Here is a 19,912-nt window from a genome sequence, read left to right as displayed (position 1 = left end):
ATTTGCAACTTAGATTTCTTTCAAAACGTATCTGTGGGCCTCCTTTGGCCCTCGGGCTACCAGTCTGCAACCCTGCTGGGACACTCTCCGAGCAGCTTTTACTTCCATAAGCCCCTCCCCAAAAGGCCACTCCACCCTGTGGTTTGGGACAGGGACAGACTGGGAAAATGACGAAGCTCATTTCATCTGCCTGGTGGCAACCTACGCCCGACTGTGAACTGGTGGGAGTCAAAGTGCACCCACCTTCTCCCCTCCATCGATGGTGACGTTGATGTGCTTGAGAACCAGGTCCAGGTCCTCTCGGTAACGCAGGCCGTAGTCCCGGAACTCCACTCGGCCCACCTGGGGCCAGTTGCTGGGCGGTGCCATCTCCTGTATTCGCCAGGGAGCCTGCAATCACAGTGGGTGGTGGGGTGGGGTTCAGGAGTCTGAAGTCCATCTCATGTGTGTGCCCTAAGGCTCTGTGTGAGCGGCCTCCATGACCCCTCTGACCACACGGCCCTCTCCCTCGCTCACTATGCTCCCCACACTGAATTCTGGACTGTTCCATGAACACCCACACCTGTTGCTTCAGGGCCTTTGCACTTGCGGCTTCTTTTGCCTGGAGTGCTCTTCCCCAAACTACCCTCTGGACCTGCTCACCTGCTACAGATCTCAGGTCAATGCGACCACCCTCTTAGCCCTGGGCCCATCTCTCCCCTCCCCCACTCCATTCTCCTTCAGAGCACTTACCCACCTCCTAGCATTTTAAGTACATATTTGCTTGTTCTGTCACCCACACCCACTAGAAATCCCCTCTATGAGGACAGGTTCTTTTATTCGTTCACTGCTATATCCCAGGGCCCAGAGCACATAGTAGGTGCTCAATAACCACTCATGGACTGAATCAATGAATGAGCGGTCTTCTCTAGACAGACACAAGGGTAAAGGTGAGATACTCCAATGGCTTCTAAGGTCTGGAGGTCGACAGTAAAAGCAGCAGCTAACACTTGAAGGTCACTCTATCACACTACCTCGTTTAATCCTCAGTACAATCCCACGAGTGGGGTCTTTCCTATCCCCAGTTTACACATGAGGAAACTGAAACACAGAGAAAGAAAGCAACTTGCCTGGGGTCACACAGCCCCTATTTCTGAAAAGCTGCTTAGTTCAGTTCAGCATTTCCTGAGGTCTACACCTGGATGTGCTCTGGGCCAGGCTCAGGGCTATCTTCAGGGAAGGAGAGGAATGGTGAGGGCAATAAAAGAGAAAGTCCGGGCTTCCCTGGTGGCGCAGTGGTTGAGAGTCTGCCTGCCAATGCGGGGGACACGGGTTCGGGCCCTGGTCTGGGAGGATCCCACATGCCGCGGAGCAGCTAGGCCCATGAGCCACAACTACTGAGCCTGCGCGTCTGGAGCCTGTGCTCCGCAACAAGAGAGGCCACGACAGTGAGAGGCCCGCGCACCGCGATGAAGAGTGGCCTCCGCTCGCCGCAACTGGAGAAAGCCCTCGCACAGAAACGAAGACCCAGCACAGCCAAAAATAAATAAATAAATAAATAAATAAATAAATAAATAATTTTTTTAAAAAAAGAGAAAGTCCACCCTTTCTCCCCCATAAACTTCTTACGTTAATTTTTTTTTACACCCTTTATATAAATAAGGGGACATGCTATAAGAACACAGAGGGGACTGGAGAGAAGTGGGTGGAGCTTTCTACCTATAAATAAATGTCATACATAATATATATAAACACATAAGTAAATACGTATATTTTAATAGTGGTAGGACTCTGGTGATCTTTCTTTGGTCTTTTTCAAATATGCTCTTATTCTAAAAGTATAAAAATAAATAATTAAAAGCAGTAAAATAAGTAAAATATTTTTTAAAGTAAATTAAATTGAATTTCACACTTTAAACGGGTGAACTGCGTGGCATATGAATTACATCTCGAAAGCTTTTATAAAAATAAATTAAAAATAAATAAATAGATAAATTCAACGTAGGGTGGGAAACTCCTGGTGTAATGTGCTGTTATTTCCACAGGGGGCGCTCACACCATTCTGACAGATGCTCTCTGATGAAGTGGGCCCTGGTTCACCAAGTCAGAGCATTAAAGGACCTGGCGTAGTTCACCTCTGTAAATCCTCAAGACAGAGTCTAACCAGGGTCACTTTGGTCTCATTCCCAAGGGGCATTTTCTTGGAATAAAGTGCGGCATAAAGGCACACACCCAAATCCTGGGTCTGCCATTTACCGGCCATGTGATCTTAGGCAAGCAACTTAACCTCTCTCTGTCCATTTCCTCACCTGCAAAATGGGGATAACAGCAGAATGTGAGTTATAAGGCTGTGTAAAGAATAAATGAATTAGTCTATGTAACATGTTTAGTCCAGGCCCTGACACCCCACAAGAGCACAATATGTGTGTCCCTATTACTATTATTATTGGTAGTAGTGAGGATGGTGGTATCTCCAAGCATCACTGCTATTACCATTATTAACACTACTACTGCTATTCGGAGGTAGTGTGTGGGCAGAATAAGGCAGTTATTAGGGGAAACATGGCACCAAAGCCTGGAGACCTGGGTCCTACTCCCAGCTGTCCCACGGACCATGTGTGACCTCAGACCAGCCATCGTCCCTCTACATGCCTTTTTCTTCCACCTATAAAATGAGGACTTGGGTTAAATAAATGCAGGGTTTCCCAAACTTTGGTCAATTCCTTACCAATAACATGATTTTTGCAATATCCATGTACTGATTCTCTTGTTCCTGACTTTTAATATTTTTAAACGACTCATTTGTATTTAATTTTTAAACTTATTTAAAGAGAAAATTAGTATGATTCATTTTCCATAATGTAAGTCCCCCCCGCAAAATACATAACAAATAACAGAAGATTATCTTTGTCAGACAGAGGTTGCCTACTGAAGGCCCACATGGTAGGGCTCAAAGGATTCTTTTGGGTAAAGCCACACCGAAGATCATGGCCAGGAGGTCAGGCCAGGGGCTTGTTTTACCTCCTTATCAGTCTCTGAATACTCCTTGAGTCTCTCCACGGCCACAATGTTGGTCTCCATCTCGGATGACATCCGAACAAGCCAGTTCAAGTATGTGGTGACCTGTGAGTGGAAGAGGCACATGGAGCTTCTAGAGTGAGCGAGAGTTGCTTTATTTTCATGAAGTCATTATTAATTATGAAATGTTTCAGATAACAAAGGTACAGAAAACAGCAACCCCACATACTGTAGCCAGACTTCCTACATTGTGTCTCTTAAGCAAGCACCACATGTCAAAATAACCCAGGGGCCACACAAGTAATCAGAAAGGAAATGAAGAGGTATTTTGAACTGGATGTTAAGAAGAAAACACAATGTATCAAAAATTTGGGAGATGTAGCTAAAGCAGTGCTTCAAGGGAAATTTATAGGATTAAGTACATTTCTCTTGTAGCTGGGGGCATCCTCTCATGCCATCAAGGACTCTCCTTGGCTGATGGGGGAAGCAGGGCCGCACATCTGATTTCTCTCCTGCGCCAGTCGGTCACTGGGCTCTAGACCTGCTCCTCAAACTCTACTTGGCCCCCTTTCGTCTCCCCCGCTCCCACAGAGATCCAAAGCAAAGGCCCCAAAACCTGACAACTGGCTCCCCATTAAGAGAACTGGAAAATCCACCTGAGAGCACCCCCTCTTACCTGCAGTGAGTAAGACACTGAGAGGCCCACCAAGCCAGCACTGAGACTGTGCCGGGAGATCACTGCAAACAGGGCGGCAAACAGGACAATGCAGTTGCCCACACACTCCAGCCGCACAGCCAGCCACCTACGTGGAGACACAGGCAGAGGGGGACGGACACACACACACACACACACACACACACACACACACACACACACACACACGCCCAGAGTCAGCTTTTCAGGGACTTGATTTCCAGCTGGGGGGGCGGGGGGAGGTGGCCACTTTGCTAACCGAAATAATTCCCCGATAGTTCCTGAGAGAGGTCTCGTTTGCCCTGCTCATGGGACATGGGGAAGGAGGGCCGAAGGCACATGATTTCAGGAATTCCTCACTAATCTGGCAACCCCAGGAACTTAAATACAGTTCTCCAGAAGTGACCTTTCCAGGAAACTGAAGCCTGCCTTTTTAAGAACCAACTTTTTCTCACTGAAACCTTTAAAATATACCTGTGTGTGCGTTTTTTAAAAATATGTCCCAGAAAATTCCTAAATACTAAGAAATCATCAACTGTAAGAGGCACCCCCTGATTTAAAATAACTTTCTTCTTGGCAGGAGAGGGGGAGGTGGGAGTGAGAAATAAACCACCATTTTCAACACAGCCAAAGGGTTCCCAGACCCAGACCACCCTCATTTCAGAAACATTAAAATGTATTACCTTACCTTTAAAATATAAACAGGTTTACTGGTTTAAAGCTAACTTTTATAAGATATCACATAGGAACATTATTTTAATGTTTTAAAATGTAAAGCATTCTAGAAAAGACACTATTATCAATATTTTTTCCACTACAGCGTTAAGATCCATGTGACTGGTCCTCAGGGTGAGCTATTCCCACACACACCCAGATTTTGACAAACTCCCTAAAAATTCTTCAAGGGAAGGCAAGGTTCTCTCCAGTAATTCACAATCTCCCTGCCCAGTCTTACACGATGGGATTACATTGTGCACAGTGGGTCATTTCCAGGGTGCTATTACCCCTCTCCAGAGTTTTCCATCCCACATCTCAAAAAATACATCAGGATGTAAGCAAGTGAGGAGGGTATTTTTCCAGATTCGTCAATAATTAGCAAACTTCTACCCCTTTTTTTGATTGATGATGTTTAATCATTCTTGATCCCCCAAATGGCAATTTCACACGGTTCAACCTAATATAAGTAAATTGCTTCCAATACTCATCACACGGGGGTGGTGTGATGAGAAGCACGGCACAAAAACACTCAATAGCTGAAGTTGCCGTCACTGATGGTCCTGTATCACCAGGACAACAGCTAAATGATGGTTCCTGCAGTATCTTCTGACCCCAGAAGAACTCTTTGTCCCTGCACTCCATTGCCCCTGGAGCTGCGTGCTGACCATGTTCCTTTCTGCTTTTAATGGTTATACTGTCCTCTCCTCGCACCGAGTCTATGGCTCCACACCCTCATCCAGGAACCCGGAGGCTCCCCCCGCCCCCTCCCACGGCCGCACGCCCACCTGTTGGCCACGATGCTGGGGTAATAGGCCTTCTGGTTCTCGTCCACCTTCAGGTCGCTCTGGCGGATGAAGCGCTCCTGCTCCTCGAAGGCGCGGATGACGCTGACCCCCAGCAAGGTCTCGTTGAAGTGGGAATAAACCGGGGAGCGGCTGACCGACTCGAGGCGCTTCAGCTGCCGGGAGGAGGCCACGTAGAACCTCTGTGGCAGAGAACAGACGGGGAGTGGGCGAGGGTCCCTCATCCCAGCCTCCCAGGGCTGCGCTGGAGAAAGTCTGGATCCTTCCAGGGGCGAAATGTTGGAGCTGGGCTGCTCTCAGCGGGTGTCCCGACTCACCTGGTGAACGGCAGGCACAGCGCCCGCAATACTGCCGGTGGTGGTGATTATGATAATAGCTAACGCTTACGTGGAGCCCAGCATCCTAGGATTGTTTTAAGTTCTTTCACATATATCGGCTCATGCAATCCTCACCAAAAACGTACGAGGTGCTCATTCCAGTTTCACAATGAGTAAACTAAAGACAACCTCTTCCCTAAGGTCACGTGGCTAGGAAGTGGCAGAGCTAGGATTTGAACCCGTCAAAGTGCTAACCTCAGCACTGCATGGCCCCTCTGATACCACTGACCTCTAGGGTTTATGGGCGCTGCAGTGTGGCTTTATGACAACCAGATCTCAGCACAAACCCTGCCTCCGCCCGTCCCCATGGACAGGGACCACACCCGCTCTGCTCCTGCCCTCACCCCGGGCATTCAGCTTGTTAGAGATGGAACAAGATGGAGTCGCTCACTGGAAGTGTTGAGGAGCTGTGACAGAGGCTGGACTGGTCATCTGAAGACACCTCTATTCTCCTGGACGTGCTGCAGATGTAACGCCGCTTCATCAACAGCGGAGTCTGGCAAGCAGACACCGGGTGCTCAGGGACATGGCCTCCTGCCTCCTGGCCTGCGCCGGGTGCCCTGGGCCATTCTGGGGGCAGAGACCTTCCACGGAGAGCACTGAACAGAACAGGTGGCTCTGACAGGGCCTCCAAGGTCAGCCACTTCTTTCTGGATGGCAGCTCACGTGGTCACTTGAACCGCAAGCTGGGCAGCCTTCTGGGGCTCCAGAAACTCTAAAAACTCAGCCAGGGACCACACCAACCAGGGCCATCTCAGAACAGTGGTTCTGACAATCCCTGCACACGGTCAGATGCCATCTCTTCCTCTGGCAGCGAAATGAAATCCAGACCTCCTGCCTGGCTCGAGGCCCCCCGGCATCCGTCCCCATTACCCTCTCCTAGAATCACCTCCTCTCCCTGGCTTTCTTTCATCCTGGGTGGAAACAGTTCCACAACATTTTACCTGCTCAATTTATTCCACTTGTCATGTCCTCAGAATTTTATTTCCTCTAAAAAGCTAACCTGAGATTTATTTTTGTTAAGGAATAGCCTGATTTTTAAAAAATAATTATTAGCTTTCCTTTTAAGCTCTGTTCCAGGAGACGTAATCCACCTCGTGGACTCACCTTACTCTTCCAGAGACCAAGACATTGCCTGGTCTCATGAGTGAAAATAACTGCCTGACACACACCTGCCCTGTGCCAGGCAGCGGGCTGAGAGCCGAGACACTAAGACGTGTGCCGGGTAATTTTCATGGATGCCAAACAATTCCACGGGCAGAAATGCCTTATTCCAGCAATGTGGAAGCCCAAACAGAATTCCACATCATCTTACCTCTTACACTCCTTTTTCTAAAAATGGCTTGCTTTTAAGTTAAAACAGTAATGTATATCCATTTTTTAAAATCTTGGAGTGATATAGACAGAAAGATTAGATAAACATTACACTAAGTCCACAATCCAGAGATAAGCACTACTCAGATTTCAGTGTATAACCTTTTAGATGTTTTCCCGAGAGAGAGAGTGAGAGTGAGAGTGAGAGAGAGAGAGAGAGAGAGAGAGAGAGAGAATACATACCCTTACACACATATACCCTTAAAAGCCACTTTTTGAGATGCAACTTACATCCACTGGAAAGTGCACTAAATCTTTACAGCTTTATGGATTTTATGTTTATCTACACCTGCATAGCCACTACCTGATCAAAATCTAGAAAATTCACTTGTGTCCTCTCACAGTCAATACCCCTTATAGCCACTACTCTGACTTTTATCACATTGTACTTGCCTGTTCTTCAACTTCATAAAAACACAATCACACAAATGTACTCTTTTGTGTTTGGCTTCTTTCGATCAACATAGTATCTCTGAGATTCATCCTCCTTGTGTGTATTAGTAGCTCATTCCTTTTCACTGCTGAGTCATTGTATAAATATACCACAATGTATGTATCCATCCTCCTGTGATGGACATTTGGGGCTATCATGAATCAAGATGCTAAGAACATTCTAGCTTTTTTTTTTTGCTTGATAGATTCTCTTCTTTTGCATATACACTGAGGATTGAGACTGCTGGGTTACAGGACAAGCATATACTCAGTTAAAAGCCATTAAAAAACCAAATTCTCCCATAATCTCAACCCTTAGAAAGGCAATGTTTTCATTTTTGTGCCTCTCTTTCCAGTCCTGCCCACACACATTATGCACTTCATCTTAGTTATAATGACAGTGTGCTGACAACTTGGTCCTTTGCTAACTTCATTCGCTTTGTTGTTTAAAAATAAAATTGTCGGTGTCGCAACAGTGTCTTCCTAATTCTCCCGTTAAAGGCACATAACATTCCATTACCCAGTCATTCCATGGTGTGCTCAAGGCCCTGCTACTGGCAGATATCTGAGCTGCCTCAAACGTCACATTTGGCCCATTTTGTTCTCTTGAATTGGGTCCTTCAGGAAATTGTCCAGCCAGGGTATGAACTCGGATAACATTTTTGGTAAATGCAGCTGGATGACTTTCCAGAAAAGCTGGCACCAATTTAAAGAGAACACCACGAGGGTCCGGGACCTGCTCTGATTCCACCTTTGTTCACACTCACCAGTCACTGGGCCACAGTGTGGGAGGGTCTAGGGGCTGGCTGACTGGGCCAAGGCCTCCCGGGACCCACACGAACAGGCCACACAGAGTGCGGTTTGAGGTATGGAGCACCTCGTGGTTTCTTACTCTTATTTTGTGCAGCAGTCATTACGCTCCCATCTAAACAGCAGTCCCCCACTAGCAACTGTGCTGCAGCTAACCTCTCAGAGGCAGGAAAGCACAATGCAGCACTGCAGTTACCAGCCAGAGCTTTCGAATCGGGCACGAGTTCACATTCCCAGCTCCACCACTTGGGCCTCAACATGCTCATCTGTCAACTGGAAGCACCACATCTGATGTTGACTCAGCTGTCAAATGCTCCCTTGCTGCCCTGTTCCCTTTCCTCAAGCTTACTTTCTGAAATACAAATGTGATGGCTGGAGCTCCAGTAGCCAGCTTGGACCATGAGACCAACTTAAGAACGGAAGGCAAAGACGATAGAACAACACACCCTCCCCCCCCCAAAAAAAAAAACAACTCACAGTGAAGGAGTCTGGGATATTAACAAGCTCATAGAGCTGCCACACCAGCCCTGAATAGCCTACACCTCAAGATTTCTATTACAAGGGAAAAAAATATTTAAGTTGCTGTTATTCATGTCTTCATTATCTGCAGGGGGCTTAGGACCTAAAGAATTTCATACTTACAGGAATTTTAATAATAAAGATGCCTTTATGGCTACAGCTTATTTTCTTTTATAACTTACAGCTTTAAAAAAACCCTTATTATTAGGAAAAAAGGATATTTGGTTATTGCAAGCTAAAAACCATCAACTTAGGTATTCAAAACTGACAAAAATAAATCTAACCCTCCTCCAGCACATCCTCCACAGCCCCACACTGAGGAAACATAAAACAAAGGGAGCCCTGTGCTCACATGGAGAGTGATACAGAGCTGGGCTCGTCCTGGACCCTAAGACCCCACCTCTTACCTGGACAAAGAAGTAGATGAGGCCCAGGGGCGGGATGATGGCGGCCACCATGGGAGTGGCCAGCAGGATGATGATGCAGGCGCCAATGACATTGAACAGGGAGCCCATGAACATCTTGATGACCTGCGGGATCATCGAGTCCACCGTGTCCAGCTCCTTGGAGAAGCGGTTCACCAGGTTCCCGCTGGGGGTCCGCTCGAAGAAGCTCATGGGCGACCTGAGGACGTTATGCAGCAGGTCCAGGTGCAGGCGGCGCGAGGCGAAGATGCCCCCAACGGACACCACCATGGAGTAGCCGAACACTGTGATACCTACAAACACTCTCGTGTTAAATTCCACGATGGGAGAGGGACCGAGCTGAGGGCAGGGACGAGTGGCCATGTGACCATGTGGACCAAGCAGCCTGGACTCCCAACTTCTAATAACAATAATGATGGTGGCAATTATTAATCGAGCACTTAGTATGCACAAACCTCACTGTGTGAGTTTTACATGCATCTAATCCTTATGAGGACCCTGTATAAGTTCTATTAGTACTCATGCCACAGGTAAGGAAATTGAAGCTCAGATAGGTGAATTCCTTTGCCCTCAATAGACTCAGCCAATCAGAAGCAGAGCTGGGGTTCCAATGGCAGCAGCCTGCTCCAGCGTCATGCTCTTAATCTGTATGCCACATCCTCTAGACCAGCGCTGTACAACAGGACTTCCTGTGGTAATGGAAATGGTCCGTATCTGTGCTGTCCCATGTGGTAGCCACTAGCGACATGCGACTATTAAGCATTTGTCATATGGCTAGTGTAACTCTATAACTGATATTTTAATATTATTTAATTTTTATGAACTGAAATTCAAATAGCCACATGAGGCCGGTGGCTACCATACTGGACAGCACAGCTCTGGAACGGACACAGCTGCTGTGAGTCCAGGTCAATATCACACCCTCTCTGTGCTCTATCTTCTCTTAATTATAATCTGGAGGCCACAGACCCTAGCCCTTTGAGGGAGTTTTAGGGATTGAGAAATTTAAGAACTCCATGCCTGCTCTTCTGGTTTTTTCAAAGCCATCTCTTAGAGATCATGAGACATTTATGGTCCCTCCAAACAAGCCACAGTAGGGCACCCTTTCTGTTCAGAGAGGTGATTTCACAGGGATGGAGAGGCTTCGATCTTGGTCTCCTTGATCAAAGAAGGAAGCCAGGAGGTAGGGGCTAGGACAACAGACTCTGGAGCCAAATCCTATCACTGCCTGTCACCAGCCATGGGACCTTCCTTCAGTCACTTAAGCTCTCTGCACCTCAGTTTCTTCAACTGTAAAATGGGGACAATGACACATCTTGTAGCACTGCTGAACGTAAAGGGCCCACCTGGCGATGTGCCTGGTACACAAGAAGTGCTCAAAATGCAGAATGTATACACTTATTGTATACACTTATTTATCATAAAAACATCATTTTTATGAGCACATAAACACACAGCTCAGGGACCATGTAGCGTGGTGGTGAAGAGGATGGGCTCTGAGCCACACTGCCTTGCTCAGTGCCAGCTGTGCCATGTATTAGCTTCATGACTTTGGGGAACTTACTTAACCCCTCTGGGCCTCAGTTTCTGCATCTCTAAAATGGGGAAAACATTAGCTCCTACCTCATGTGATTGCTGCAAAAGTAAAATAAATTAAAACACCTTAAAGTGTTCAAAACAGAACCAGGCACCAAGTAAGTGCTCAGTAAACATTAGCTATGACTATTAACGCTGCTGTGTCTAGGTACCTTCATGGGACCACAGGAAGGGTATATGCAGGATTTCTCAACTTCCTCACTATTAACATCTGGGGCTGGAACATCCTCTGCTGTGGAGGCTGTGCTGTGCACTGCAGGATGTTTAGCAACATTCCTGGCCTCTAGATGCCAGTAGCACCCACCCCTACTCTGAAGCTGTGACAACTCTAAGTATCGCTAGATATTGCTAAATGTCCTCTGAGGACAACACTGTCTGCGTTATGAACCACTAAAATAAACTAATTCCCACCTTTAGGCAGCAGGCAAAAGTCCACAAATAAGACTTTACAGAAACACCATTACCCTGCCAGAACAACAAGGGGCAAGGGCCCTTGGTCGCCTTCTATTTCTCAACTTTCCTCATCTGTAAAATGGGCACATTGGAGCTCCCCTCCCCTCTGTCTCCTAGGGCCACACGAAACACAGCATTCGAGAAACATTCATTCTACAAATACCTCAGTGTCTATTATGTGATAGTTACTATTCATGTGTGTTTGGTTTGTGGGTCTGCAAAACCCTGACAAGTTGGGGGACCCAATCCTGTAACAAGACATGGAAGTGGCTCCAAGTGCCGACAGCAGGTGGGGGGCAGGGAGGCCCACCTTGAGAAATGCCCAGGGCTCCATAGATGCTCAGCCGGACTTTCGTGTGCTCCTGGGTCCCATTGACGATGGGGTCATCAGTCCAGAGACTGAGCCAATAGTTAGAGGCCAGGGAAGCAACGTGGTTACACAGGAAAAGGAAGATGCTCAGAAAGGAGATGAAAAGTCCTATCGCCTTCATGTAGTCCCAGTACACGGACAGCTTGACCTGAGACCAGGGAGAGAAGGCATCTTACAGAATGCACACACCAGCCATGCCCACCCAAGGTCAGGAACTTCAACAGACCCTGTGGTCCAGCCCCCTAACCTGTGCTCATGCCTACGACCCCCTCCCCCTTAGTTCCTCGGCAAAGAAGTCATCAGCAGCAAAGTCAAGGTTTCTGCCCTCATGGAGCTTCCAGTCAAGCGGCAAGACAGGCTTTCATCAAATCACTGCCCAGATAAATGCATAATCCCAGAGAAGGGCTGGAAGTGGTACATGATTTCATACGAGTATAAAACTGGGCATCCTGACCTAAGCCAGGGTGGGGAGGTATCAGAGGAGGTTCTCCCTAAGGAAGGGACATCAAAGAATTAACCAGGTGAAAATGGAAAAAAGGCACTCCAGGCGGAGGGACCAGCATGTGCAAAGGCCCTGACGTAGGAGGGAACCTGAAAGGAGGAAAGGATGGCTGGAGCAACATGAGGCTGAAGAACAGGGAGCGGCCAGACCACACAGGGCCTGAGAGATCCTGCCCAGGATTCCGATTTTTACTCCAGGACCATAAGGAAGCCATCAAAGAGTCTGAAGAAACTGGGAAGATGGGACGTGTTGCCTAGCACCCATGACCAAGTGTCACATCCCCCCCACCCCCAGTCCTCTGAACACCCAACACCAATTCCTCCCAATCGCAACTGGCCTCCCATTGCTCAGCCCGTTCCCCAACTCCACCAGGTGACAGTTGGGGGCTTCTTTCCCTCCTATATCCCTAAGGAGCCCAGCATGGGGGCTACGTAATTACGTGTAGTCACGCAAAGGGTGGCTGAACACCACAGACAGGGACAATGTGCTTTGGGCCAGCCCCACACCCAACCCGCTTGGCGTGGTTTCAACTAACTCCAGGTATCTTTCCCTGTGGGTGCGCTCATTGTCACATCAGGCTTTTCATGCTGAATTTTGGGTCATAAACATCATCTGCTTGAGGTGCAGTCTGGTTAAAAGGAAGCAGGTGGAAGAACAGAGGTCCAAGGTATAGCTGAGTGTTTCCTTTTGATTTTTATTTTCCAAGTCTCTGTTCTTCAAACTGAAAGAGTGGGGAGGGGGTGTAAGAATAAAGAACATGTTTATCTCACCACCTGGCCCCCTCATGCAGCTGAGCTGCCTGCTGACCCCGAGTTGCTCTGCAGGACTTGGGACCCTTCCTCATGAGCAGAGGAACAAGGTGGGCATGGGAGTCAGAAGTGACCGGGGTGGGCTGAGCCCAGCTCCGCTCCTGTTCAGACTTCGGCAAGTTACAAGCCCCCAGGTCTTTGTTTTCCTTGCATGTAGAATGCAGATACTGGCGGGACCCACCTGCTCTGGGTGGTGTGGGGATTAAGTGAGGATTAAATGGGCCTAGCACCTCTGGCCCTTCCTTCTCAAGTCCTTGATTCTGGGCATTTCTCTGGCTCCCTGGAGGGTCACTAAGAACAAGGGAGGAAAACACCCTACAGCCACCTCTGCCCCCAGACACAGGTGTGACCAAGATGAGGTTAGGAGCTGGAAACAGAGGGCCCGGGAAATTCTGTTTGTGTCCAGGTAGATCTGAGAGAACAGTGCCCCAAACTTGCTCGTTCCCGTATCACCTTTCATAGGTTCGTTTTTATTTGTGTACTTTTTTTAAACTTATTTTTAAAACACTACTCCCTATTTAAAAAAAAGACCACTTTAATTTTAAAAATAAACTTTGCATTACTACCATAAACAGAAAATTGACACTTGCCCGAAACAGATGATCATAAAAAAACACAGTAAAACAAGAGCTTGAAACCTGCTCTCCTTGTTACAAACAGAAGTTTGTGATTGTTACTGCTATAGACGGAATGTTTGTGTCTCCTCCCAAATTTGTAAGTTGAAATCCTAATCCCCCCCCCACCCCGACTATAAGTTAATGATCTATAGGGCTGAGTCTGTGATGACCTGAAACCAAGGCACACACAACTGAACCCCGTGAGGTGGAAGCCCTGATTTAAGGCGTCTGGGTCACCTACGGCTAACAAGGGCCCCAGCTGCTCAAAGGAGGCGGTGGTCAGGATGGCAGAGACTACAGATACCAACCCTGGTGTCCGAGTGCCAGGTTCAAATCCCAGCTCTGTCACGCACCAGCTGTGACCTGGGGCAAGTCACCTAGGCCCTCCGGTCTGGTTTCCGGCCCTTAAAACAGTACCTTTCGAGGCTCCTTCCTCCTTTCGAGGAAGACATGAATTACGACGACCCCAGCGCTCCGCACAGGGCCCAGCCCCCAGGGACGCACAGCGACGCGGGCCGCCGCCCTCACCTGCCCAGTCTGAGCCTTGTCTGCCTCCATCAGCTTCCAGGTGTCCTCCTCCACGGGCCCGGGCTTCTGCGGCTCCGCGGTGCTGGCGTGGTGCCGGCTGACGTCCCCGCCGTAGGAGGAGCTGCTGAGCTGTCTGGGGAAGCAAGGCACACGGGCGTCAACCGCATGGAAGCCCTGGGCAGAGGTGGGCCCCCAAAGCACCAAACTAGTTCACCCTTCTGATTTTACGTAGGTGACCCCGAGAGGGGAAGGGTCTGGCCCCAGGGCCCCACGGAAGAACCGCTCCTTTATGCGGACTTTATTCAGAAAGCATTTCCTGCCCACCAGTACTCACCAGCTTTATGCAGATCATGACAGATCATCATCCAGAGTGCTTTCCTCCCTGGGGCAGTCTCTTTCCCTGGGGAGGTGTATGCTTGGGGAATGACATGGTGTGTGTGTGTGTGTGTGTGTGTGTGTGTACACGGCTCAGACCTACACAAGCAAAGGGAGGGGTACGACTTCCACCTTGGTCGTCAACTCTACTGCCTTCTTGGTTTGCCTGCCTTGATGAAGCGAGTGTGGAGGTTGGAGAAGCCCACGGAGCTGGGAATGGAGGGGTACTCCAGGCTGTGGCCAGTTAGGAACTGAGGAACTGAGTCCTGCCGACAGCCACGTGAGCTTGGAAGCCGACCCTTCCCCAGCCGAGCCTTTAGCTGAGACCCCAGCCTGGCCAATGCCTTGGTTACAGCTTGTGAGAGACCCTGAGCAGAGGCGCCAGCTAAGCTGTGCCTGGACTCCTTGACCCACAGAAAGTGAGATGACAAACCGCTAAGCTTGAGATCCTTGGCTATGTAGCAATGGAAAACGAATACCCAGTGTTCTGTGTGTTTCTGCTCAGTCCACCTGTGGCTCTCTCTCGCAGTCACCTGCCCCTACGTCCCAGGACAGCCTGTAGGCGCCTGCCTCACCTCAGCTAATTCTTAGACTGATTATGCTGGCCGCCTGCACAGACCAGGGCAGTGTCCCCTCACCCCCCGGCTGACTCCGGGCAAGGCACTGTTCTAAGTGCTTTACACACACACACACGCCGAGCTCACCACCGGGACTGGTGCGCCAGCAGAGAAGGAAGGAAGTATGTCCACCTCTCGTGTATGATACAAAGCCAGGCTCAGGAGGGGACCGTGGGCAGGGTTCTGAGGGGCACAGATGCTTGTGCCAATTTCCGTCCCAGCCCATTTCTGTGAAATCTCCCCACCCCAAAAGAAGTAACCTCAGGCGGCCCCAGCTCACCCAAATAATAACTGAGTGGCATTTACTGAGTGCCGATGGCTTCACAGGCAGCGAATCACACAAGCCTTCCTACAACCCTACAAGGTGAGTGCACCAAAGACCCTATTTGACAACTGAGGAAACTGAGGCACAGGGAGGTTAATGCCGCTCCTCCAAATACCCAATGATCTAACCAAAAGCAACCTTCTTTAAAAGCACCGAAGTGTAGAAGTTAGGAGCACTGGCTCAGAGGCCAAACTCGGGTTCAAATTCAAGCTCAGCTTCTCTGCAGCTGCATGACCTATGGACAGCTCTCAGTTTGTTCACCCGTAAAATGGGAAGATGACAGTAACTACCTCCAGGTCCACAGACCGTACAGGGCTTGGCACTGTGCCTGGCTCCTAACAGGACATAAAACGCAGCCGTCACTATTACTCTATTTTGAATCAGCTGCTGGTTCTTAAAGCCTGAACGTTCCAGGCCCCTCTGCGTGACTTGAGCAAAGAGCCACACCATGTAGGGAGCTTGAGTGTCAGAAGCGCAGACGGATGGGTAAATCGTGAGGCCTGTGTGAGCCGTGCCGCCTCGCAGGAACAGAACCAGGCTTCCCCTTTGGGCCTCTGTTCCCTGGGAAGTGAAGTCCCCCCCAAGGATTTGGGAGGGAGACAGAAGCTGAAAGCCTTTTTTGGTAGGTGAGCCTCGCCGCGGGCACCCTTCTCCCTCCTCTCCCCCCCCAGGCAGGGGGCAGAAACGTGATGCCGGGAGAATCCCCAGGGTGTCCCCACCCCCACCCCCCCGCCTTACCTCTGCAGTTGCTTCCCCGCAGCGTCCGTCACCAGCATGCCGTTCTCCACCTGCTTCACCTCCTTCCCTGGCCTGCCAACACCTGCTAAGCCTGGCAGAAGCGGGGAGGGGGAATCGTGGCTTTAAGAGCTAGACACCAAAACCTGTCACTGTGGGGGGAGATGGCAGATAACCTGGCCTCCCGGAAGCTCAGAAAGCAAGACCTGCTTTGCTGTAGCCATGGACAGGCTGCCCAGCTGGGCTGCAGGAGATATTGGAGCCAGCTTCCTTGGGGCAGGGATGGTGCTTTGCAACCGTCTCAAGGGCCCTGGGCCCGAGCAAGTGCCCTGTGCCAGCAGCGACCAGTAAAATCCAGTTCTGGTGATGGCATCTGTGCTGTGTGTAGCTCGGATAATGGAGCCAGGACACAGTGAACCACTCGGGGGAAAGGGCACAGTCCTCTGGTCCCCAAGCATCCCAAACAAGGGCGAAACCCAAAATAAATGACAACCAGTTTTGACAAGGGCATCAGACACTAGAGTCCCAGATGCCCCCAGCCAAGAGTTAACCCTCTGGTTGTCGGATCAAGGGGAGGGCCTGAAGATCAGGGTAAAGGGTACCTGGGATTGCTAGGGCAGTGGCTGTTTTTCCAGTAATAAGGAACATTTCAACACTTCAACAACTGATACAGCCACCACGGGGCACCATACCAGCCGGATATCTGCCCCAATCCCAGGAAGTATCCGCCCAGCATCAACAATGATCACCGTCACCTTAAGAACAGTGGCTAACATTTATCATCAGCCACTGTGCTGTGCTGAAATACAGTCTCTCCTTTAATCTTCCAACAACTCAGTGATACATTTATTACTGCTCACTTTGCACTGATTTCCTCACTCTTTGGTGCCAGGACAGAGAAAGCAGGAGAGAGAAGCATAAGGTAGGGCTCCAAAGGACTGACCCCAGAAGAGGAGGGGATGCAGGACAGAAGTTATATGAAGGGATAAATATGCAGCCAGCAGTGACCCTGAGAACATGCTGATGTGACACGAATTAAAGCAGAATCCAGAAAGGCAGGTTCTCTCAGGCGACAGCCACAGGAAGAAACAGAAGATGGAAGGGAACCAGGGCTGGGGGTCATTCCTGGGTTGATGGGAGGAGCTCTGAGCTGGTGATTCTCAATCTTGGCTGTGAATGAATCACCCAGGATGCCCTGGGCCAGCCAGGTCCCTGCACTGACTCTGCCAGGGAGGCCAACCCCCATGCTGAGAGCACAGTCAGGTAGCTGGGACGTGTGGGAAGTGTTCTCTCACTTCCCAGCTGTGGGTACTGCGGAAGCAATGAACCTCTCTGAGCCTCAACTTCCACATCTGCAAAATGGGAGCAACAACAGCACCCGCCCTCATTAGCGGGAGGACGAAATGAGGTGTGCCTGGTGCTCGGTAAATGTAAGATGCTGATGAGGCGCTTACTGTTATATCTGCATTTTTAAACATGTCCCATAGATAATTCTGGGGCACAGCCAGGATTGAGAATCACTGCTTTAAATGTTTCCTTAAATATCAGCATCTTTTTTTTTTAATTGGGAAAAAACCCTAAAACAAACAGAAGAGTGATAACAAGCAGGACTTCCCATGCAGCCGCATGCAGACAGTGCTCATATACATGCACAGCACTGGGGCCCAAGCCCGGCCTTGACTGTCTTGCTCTGTGCAGGGATGGGGATGCTTTTAAACACTCCCAGAGACACCTGTCCTGCGGCGGGGGCTTCAGAGAGCCCTCTGTCCTGCACAGCTGCCCAGGGGCCCTCTGGGAGCCTCAACCTTCCCTCCCCCTCCTGCTTCCCACACAGTAGAGGCCCCCACAGTGGCCTCCATGGCTGCCTCCCCGTCTTCTCCACCCAATTAGCCCGCAGGTGATACGCCAACTGGGGCAGCTGGAAAATTCTCGTCTGCGAGGGAGGGACAGAGAGTCCTAGGAGGGGAACCGAACATGTGTGCCGCACCACGCCATAATTTGCAGGGGCTTAGTCCCCCCCCCACCCCAGAGTCTCCCAGGCCTGTCTGCCAGGATGCCCAGGCTCCCCAGCCAAGGCGGAACATGCCCAAGGCCAGCCTATCAGAACCCCTCCCCCCGGCACTTTCAGCCGTCGGTGGCCCCAGGACCAAAGATCTGTCCAACTGCTCTGTCCTAAAGGAGTCTCATGCCCAGAGTTCCCACTGCCTGAGTCCTGCTTGTTCAGTTTTGCCTTTGATTTCTGAGCTGCCTGTAAACACCCTAGTTTAACTGGCTGGCGTTGGCTCCTGTGCCTTCCAAAAGGGGCCTCTGTCTGGACCCTCAGCCACAGGTGCCGGTTACGGAAGACAGGAGGGAGGGGTCTGCTCTGGTGGCCGGTTCACACTTTTCTGTCACCAGAGGGAGCCAGGGCAGCCTTTCCTGCTGAAGTTCTTCTAGAAACATCCCACCTCCGGTGCCCCAGCCACTTGGCAGCTACTCCATCAGGAAGCCATCAGCCCGGTGCTGTCTTGGCCTGCCTGGGTCTTGATCATGCCCAGGAGGTATGGGTGGGGTCATTATAATCAAACTGTTACCATTCATCGTCCACCTACTGTGTGCCAGGCATTTCGCAACCAGGATCTCCTTCAAGGCATGCTGGTCATGGTCATTTGACCTGCAAAGATGGTAAAGCTTAGCCGAGGTCACTCAGCCGGCCTGTAAGAAATCTGGAGATTCGAACTGTATCCACAAGGGCCAACCACAAAGCCAGGCACAGAGCAGGTGCCCAATAAATGCTGGATGAATGATGGAAAGGGATGGAAAGGCAGACATTCAAGGGTCCCTTCCCAGGCATGCAGCAGCAGGACAAGTCCATCTGCAGCCTCATTCTGCAAGCACAGCCAACTCCAACCCCGCTGTCACTGACCTTCCTCCTCATCCATCACATTGGTGCCTGGGAATTCACAAGACCCAAGAAAGCGTTAAGTACCAAGGTAAAACTCCCTACCTTTGAGTTCCCCCACTTAAATGCCCAGAGGGTTTGGATGAATGTCTTTCCTTAAGGGTGAGGGGCAAGGACAGCTGAGGAACCTGCTGCATTTGTGCCTCGGTTTCCCCATCCCACGTGTTCTGAGCGCATCCCTGACAAGTACAGTGCCTGGGCCAGCCCCCTACTCTAAAAGCTGCAAGTGTTCAAACATAAAGAGAGCTAGAAAAATGCACACAGACCTTCTGTCTTCACGCCTGTTTTCCGGGCACCAGAGGGAGAGAGAGAAAGTATTACAGAGCGTAGGGCAGGCGTGCCAGCTGGGAGATGGCACAGGCCTCTCACCAGCCCACAGCCTCTGCTTCTTCAAGGACATGAGCACCTTGCTCTGAGCCAGCTCCACGTGGAGAGAAGGGGGAAGAGGAGGTGACTTGGCTTAGATATCATCTTGGACCCCCCAGGCTGGGACGGGGACCCCATCTCAGGGTTCTTCCAGCTCCCCAGGCTTGCCTCCAGCACCGCGCTTAGCACGATGATGTCCTTGATTATTTAGTGTTTGTCTCCCCCATCATACTGTGAGCTCTTGAGACCATTCCTAGGTCTTATCTACCACTCTACTCCCAGCACCTGGTGCATCTGATGGCCATGTGGGGTTGTACAGGATGTGCACTGCACAATCCAAGGGGCACCATTTCATATGGTGGCTCATGTACCAGATGTCCCCGTGGCACACAGCAGATAAGCAGATGGATGGATTAACAAATGAATGGCCAAGTGAACGAGCAGAGCCGACCTACCAATGCCAGAGGGGCACAATATCGGCCACAGTGGTGCCATCTCCTAGCCTGAACCCACAAAGGTGGTTTCTAAAC

At 50.0% G+C, this 19,912-nt stretch overlaps 1 protein-coding gene across 3 annotated transcripts in view; it reads right to left on the bottom strand.

Annotated features, from left to right (window-relative positions):
- ABCC1 (ATP binding cassette subfamily C member 1 (ABCC1 blood group)) overlaps positions 1-19,912 on the bottom strand; it is a 132,480-nt gene that overhangs the window by 5,672 nt on the left and 106,896 nt on the right. For 2 of the 3 annotated variants that reach the window (XM_082432547.1, XM_082432549.1), the window contains exons 20-28: positions 18,981-19,007; positions 16,079-16,169; positions 14,024-14,156; positions 11,508-11,715; positions 9,131-9,441; positions 5,194-5,393; positions 3,674-3,800; positions 3,001-3,102; positions 244-390 (exon numbers count right to left, since the gene is read on the bottom strand). In XM_082432547.1, coding sequence (XP_082288673.1) covers positions 244-390; positions 3,001-3,102; positions 3,674-3,800; positions 5,194-5,393; positions 9,131-9,441; positions 11,508-11,715; positions 14,024-14,156; positions 16,079-16,169; positions 18,981-19,007 — 1,346 coding nt within the window. The remainder of the gene's footprint in view (positions 1-243; positions 391-3,000; positions 3,103-3,673; positions 3,801-5,193; positions 5,394-9,130; positions 9,442-11,507; positions 11,716-14,023; positions 14,157-16,078; positions 16,170-18,980; positions 19,008-19,912) is intronic. The other variant, XM_082432548.1, reaches the window with a different exon arrangement.

This window comes from Balaenoptera physalus, assembly GCF_965194825.1.
Source record: "Balaenoptera physalus genome assembly, chromosome: 16".
Taxonomy (NCBI): Eukaryota; Metazoa; Chordata; class Mammalia; order Artiodactyla; family Balaenopteridae; genus Balaenoptera; species Balaenoptera physalus.
Note: the sequence above shows the minus strand (reverse complement) of the source record. Positions and strands in the feature narration are given on the sequence as shown.